The sequence below is a fragment of the Crocuta crocuta genome, unplaced genomic scaffold, assembly GCF_008692635.1.
Source record: "Crocuta crocuta isolate KB4526 unplaced genomic scaffold, BGI_CrCroc_1.0 scaffold528, whole genome shotgun sequence".
Classification (NCBI taxonomy): Eukaryota; Metazoa; Chordata; class Mammalia; order Carnivora; family Hyaenidae; genus Crocuta; species Crocuta crocuta.
In genome coordinates this window covers 469,464-474,911 of record NW_027530010.1, presented here as the reverse complement: position 1 = coordinate 474,911, position 5,448 = coordinate 469,464, and the positions used below count along the sequence as shown (strand labels likewise).

Below are 5,448 nucleotides of genomic sequence, written 5' to 3'. Positions count from 1 at the left end.
CGCTTCCCTGGCCCACCCCGTGCTGGCGGCCCTCGGACAGGTGGCCTCCGTCTGTGGGCCTCCCGGCCTCCCCGTGGAACGCGGATGCTCCCGTGGGGGCCGCAGACCCGCAGGCAGGACGGGCGGAGGCTGGGCCCGCTCCGCACACGCCAGCCTGATCGTTCCTTCCTCCCCCCTCCCCCTGCGTCTTAACTGTCTCTCTCTCTCTCGTGCCTCCATCGCGTCCCCCCCACCTGTCCCGTGGCTGTTTCGCACAGGCCTCCCGGAGGCAGAGGCTCTCAGGTCCCAGAGCCTCGTCTCCTCAGAGTTTGTCAGATGAGGACGCTGCCCGAGGGGAAGGACCTTCCGAGCTTACTCGGCAGGTTAGGAGCCGCTGGGAGCAGACAACCCAGCTGAGGGCTCCTGCCTCGACGCTGAAGTGCCTCCCTCGTCTTGTGTCTTGCCCTTCCTCCTGCACTCCCTTCCCCACAGCGTGCGCCGTGGTCCGTCTGGACCCGGTCCCGTCTCCTGTGACTAAGGCGGGGCCGGGAAGGGCTCTGCTCCCTCAGAGCCTGGAGTGAGCCCAGCCCCCCCCCCACGTCCCCTGCCGCCAGCACTCCCCTGTGGGATGGGTCACTTGCTGACGGTGCTTAGGAACAGTTTACTTCTGCAGCGAATCCCAAGCAAGTCGGCCTCAACCTCACTCAGTCCCTTTCGGTCTGATTCGCGCTTCGGGAAGCTGCTCCCGACCCCAGGGCCGCCCCGTGGACGCGGCCGCTTTGTGTGGGGACCCTGACTTGAGTTCCTCCCGGGGCCGTGCCGGGGGCTGAAGCTCCTCCTTTTCTCCTTCTCTTCAGGGCGTCCCCCTGGGTACCAGCGAGCTGCCCACTGCCCAGCGGCTGCCCCCGTACCCGTACAGCCCCCCAAGCCTCCTTCTGCCCACCCAGCCGCCCACCCCGAAGCCGCTACAGCAGCCCGGGCTGCCCTCTCAGGCCTGCTCGATGCAGCCTGCGGGCGGGCAGCCCCCAGGCCGGCCGCCGCACTGCGGGCTCCTGTACCCGCCCGGCTCCGGGGGGCACGGACAGCAGTCTCACCACCGGCTGATGAGTGACTTCAGCCTGGGGAACGTGAGTGCCCAGGTCACTGGCGTTGAAGCAGGGGAGGGGCTGGGGGTGAGGTGAGGCAGAGGGGCCTCTGCGGGATTGGGAGAGCCGGGCGGGGGGGCGGAGATCACCCCCCCAGGTAACAGCACTGCCAGTCTGAGGCTTCTGTCCTGCTCCTCCCCCAGCTGTCCCCGCGTAGCGTGCTCTCTGAGCGCTGCTGCCCCGACTCTCTCTCTTCCCCGCATGCGCTCGCTCCGTCCCGGCGGGTACGGCGCCCACACCTGCTGCCTGCTGCGGGCCCCGTGCTCGCTTCTGCCGCTCTGGCTGCTGCCTTTGCCCTCTCCTCTCATTTCCTGGGGTGGGGGTGCGGGGTTGGTGCTTTCCTGGGCAGAGGGGGGCAGATGCGACGCACCGGAAGCCCACTCCTCGGGGTCTGTCTGTGCGTCCACAGCCGGAGCAGTTCGGCACGGAGAGCGCGTCAGCCAGCCTGGCGCTGGACCCCTCTGGCTTTTCTGAAGGGCCTGGATTTTTAGGGGGCGAGGGGCCAGTGAGCGGCCTCCAGGACCCCCATACCCTCAACCACCAGAACTTGACCCACTGTTCCCGCCACGGCTCAGGGCCCAACATCATTCTCCCAGGTGAGCAGCGTGGGTGGTGATGGGCACGAAAGGAGGAGAGCACGCGTTTGCCGGGGCCCCCGGAGTCTCAGGTCCCCGAAGAGTGTACAGGGCACCGGCCCTCACCCCTCTCTTCTGTCCTCACAGGAGACTCCTCCCCGGGCTTCTCCAAGGAGATCGCTGCAGCGCTGGCCGGAGTGCCTGGCTTTGAGGTGTCCGCGGCCGGGCTGGGGCTGGGGCTGGGGCTGGAGGAGGAGCTGCGCATGGAGCCCCTGGGCCTGGAGGGGCTCCACATGCTGAGCGACCCCTGCGCCCTGCTGCCCGACCCTGCGGTGGAGGACTCGTTCCGCAGTGACCGGCTGCAGTGAGGGCCGCACTGGCGGCCCCTTCTCCCTGGCCCTGCCTTGTCCCTGGGCCTTTCCTCCCTGTCCCCTGGCCAGTAGAGACGCCACGCTGCCCCCCCAGATCCTCTTTCTGCCACGAACGAGCGATCCCAAGAAAGAGCGAGCGAGGGGTCTGTGCGGGTGGCCCCTGAGCCCTGCACAAGGGGCGGCCTGGGGGAGCTCGAGGAAGGGCCTAAAGCACTTGTAACTTTGAACTTCTGTCTGGAGGTCAGAGCCTGTTGGAAGGCAGGGGTGGAGGGGAGCCCCGGAGGCGGGGCTTGCCCTCCGCCTGGGGGTGGGCGGTGCCGGCCCCTCCCCACTCTTCCCCTTGCAATGCAGGAGAGAGCCAGAGTGGATATTATTTTTTATTAAATATATTATATGTTAATAAAAAAATCGTATTAAGCTTTGGAGTGGTTTGTACTGTTGGGGATGCATCTGGGGATTTAGAGGGTCCTGGGCCCCAGGCCCTTTCCTTGCTTAGGCTTTTTGGATCTTCTCAGCACTGCTGTGGTTTGTGGAAGGGCCCCAGCCTCAGAATTTGTACCCAGCCTTGAACATGGGCTTCCGGGCTGGATGTGGACTCCCAGGGCAGCACACATGCCCCCGCACCCCCTCCCCCCCCCAAGTCCAGGCCCGGTCGGCCATGGGGACAGGAGCTCTGACTGGCCAGGCGCGGTGCTGAGGCCTGGCTGTGAGTTCCGGGTGAGGAGGTGACTGATGGCCGAGAGGGCAGTCCGAAGCTTCCCCAGGGGCCGCTGCCTCCGAGGAGGCAGTATGGATGCCAGGCAGGGTTCAGGCTGGATCCCGGGAGAGCCCCGGGAGAGCCCTGCGGGATGCCCCCGGGTCTCCTGCCCCTTCCTGTCTGGCTGCCGGTGCTCTGCCCTCCAAGCTCTTCCGCACCCGGCAGTCAGGGGAGTGGTGTCCCCTGCGGCTCCCCTGCCCCCCTGCTCTCCCTACACCCCACGGTGCCGGCCTCTCCTCTTCCTCTTTCCAAAGCCCTTGTCTTTTTCAGAAAAGGGAACCGAGAGCTTGTGGCCGAAGCCCGCCCGGAATGCAGTGTGCCCTAAACCTGGAAGTAGGGGTGTCGCGGGGTCGGCACAGCCAGGGCCTGCCGGGCCACATGTGACCAGGCCCCGCGGCCTGCGTGCAGNCCGCCCGCGCAGCTTCCCCTCCCGGGTTTCGGGAAGTCCCCTCCCTTCCTCTCCGCGGCGCCCCACGCCTCCAGTCCTCCGCTGCAGCCACCCACTGAGCTGCGCCCCAGCTCTGCGCCCTAGGGCTCGGGGACCCCCGGGGCCCCCGCTCTCGGGTTGGGCCACGGCGGCAGGTGAGAACACAGTGGCTCCAGGCCCGTGGGGCGCGCGCCTCCCTCCCTGGGCTCCGCGGAGGAGGGCAGACGGCTCTGGACCCGACTTGGGGATCCTGGAGGTGGGAGGGTGCAGGGCTGCTGGGTTGCGGGATTTAGGAATCAGGGCACTTGAGTCGGCCTCAGGGACACGAAAACTTGGGCTTTGTGGGCTTTCCTGGAAACCTAGAGGGACGCTCTTTAAGAACGTTATGTGGATCGCGAGGCTGATGTCACCAGTAGAGTCGGAAGGTCAGAAACCCCTAAAAAAGACTGTCAGGTTGGCACGATGTCATTTAGGCACGTAGGCCCGTACGGGAAGGACTGATCTCCGCAGGCGGGGGCGAGCCCGGGTGGGGTCTTCAACGGGGGTTCGGAGCAGTCTGAGGTCAGGGCCGAGGTCAGCCGCGAGCCCAGAGTGGCGCGCGGCTGGTTTGGGGAGCCGGCTGGCACCGCCTCGCGCCAGGGTCCGGGGCTCTTTAAGGGCCCGCTGACGTCACGCGCGGGAGCGCTCCGGGTTGGCGGCCCACCCCGGGCCTACCCTTCCCGGGAAGGTGGGAAGGCTGGGGTCGCCTCCGGGCCGCCTCCCGGCCGCCTCGCCCGCTTCACCTCTCCCGCACTTGACCGTTCCAGATGCAGTGAGCGAAGGGGGGGCCATGGCGGAGGAGCGGCCCCCCCGGCTGGTGGATTACTTCGTGATAGCTGGGCTTGGGGGCAACGGAGCGCCCATCCCCGAGGAGACGTGGGTTCCCGAGCCCAGCGGGACCCTGCGCCCTGCGCGGCCCGCCGATCCCATCACTGACGTGGCGGTCATCGCCAGGGCCCTGGGCGAGGAGGTGCCCCAGGGCTACACCTGCATCCAGGCCTCGGCTGGGGGCCACCCCTTGGAACTCAGCGCGGGGCTCCTGGGTGGAACTCAGCCCGTCATCTGCTACCGCAGGGGCCGTGACAAGCCCCCGCTGGTCGAGCTGGGGTGCGTGCCCCCTGGGTAGGGACGGGGGGGGGGTCGGCCCGAGGTCCAGGGGCAGGGGAGGGCAGGAGCATGCACCCAGTCCTCCCTCGGGGCGGGTTCGTGGATTCGTGTGGCTGCTCCCAGCTTCCAGCCCCATCTCGTGTTTCCCAGTCTGCAAAACGGGGGAAATGACAGCTCCTCAGGGGGCGGTTAAATGAGGTCACCCTTGTATGGGACTCAGCACAGAGTCAGCAAATGGAAGCTTTAACCCTTAGCGTTTATGAAGGAATGTGCGGGGCCGCGGAAGGACCGCCACGGGCAGAGGCCAGCCGGAAGTGGGCCCCGGCGCCCGCTCTGACGAGGCCGAGGGTGCGAGGCTGGGAGGTGGGACCGGTTGGCAGATCTGCCCTGCGCTGTTGACGCCTGTCTCTGCTCTGTGCTCAGGGTGCTGTATGAGGGGAAGGAGCGACCCAAGCCCGGCTTCCAAGTGCTGGAAACGACACCCTACAGCCACTCGGCCAACCTAGCCCCTCCCGGCCCAGGGCACCCCCGCACCTACCTCACTTACCGGCGGGCAGCAGAGGGGGCGGGGCTGCACGCCCTGGGCATCACTGACCTCTGCCTGGTGCTGCCCAGCAAGGGCGAGGGCACCCCTCACACCTATTGCCGACTGCCACGCAGCCTCAACCCTGGCATGGTGAGCGGGGCTGCGAGACGTTGCCGTGAGGGTGCGGACACGGGGCACGAAGGGCAGCCTGGGACCAGGGCCTCTAGCGTGGGGGTGGGCCCAGAAGGGGTGACTCTCGTCTGGGGGGGCCACTTCGCGGTGGCCTAAGTGGAGAGAAAATGGTCCCCGGAAACCGCTGCCAGCTATGTATCTGTTCGTCTCTCCTTGTTCCTGGGACAGTGGGGCCCCGCGGTGCATCTGTGCTACAAAGTGGGCCTGGCCAAGGCCAACACGCTGGTGTACGAGGCCGGTGAGCGGTGCTTTCGTCCCCCCAACCCCTGGGTCCTTCGGGTCCCTCTGCCCTGGCGCCTCTTGGCCAGCACCACCCGCGTGCCCTGGGCC

General features: G+C 67.4%; 2 protein-coding genes across 2 annotated transcripts in view; both read left to right on the top strand.

The window, feature by feature from the left end:
• The window catches only part of CRTC2 (CREB regulated transcription coactivator 2), an 8,151-nt gene extending 5,664 nt beyond the window's left edge, over positions 1-2,487 (top strand). The window contains exons 13-15 of the mRNA XM_077764041.1: positions 837-1,106; positions 1,534-1,720; positions 1,847-2,487. Coding sequence (XP_077620167.1) covers positions 837-1,106; positions 1,534-1,720; positions 1,847-2,067 — 678 coding nt within the window. The 3' untranslated portion in view covers positions 2,068-2,487. The remainder of the gene's footprint in view (positions 1-836; positions 1,107-1,533; positions 1,721-1,846) is intronic.
• A 755-nt stretch (positions 2,488-3,242) lies between these two features.
• The window catches only part of DENND4B (DENN domain containing 4B), an 11,122-nt gene continuing 8,916 nt past the window's right edge, over positions 3,243-5,448 (top strand). The window contains exons 1-4 of the mRNA XM_077764110.1: positions 3,243-3,409; positions 4,061-4,400; positions 4,824-5,076; positions 5,287-5,356. Of these exons, the coding sequence (XP_077620236.1) occupies positions 4,084-4,400; positions 4,824-5,076; positions 5,287-5,356 (640 nt within the window). The 5' untranslated portion in view covers positions 3,243-3,409; positions 4,061-4,083. The remainder of the gene's footprint in view (positions 3,410-4,060; positions 4,401-4,823; positions 5,077-5,286; positions 5,357-5,448) is intronic.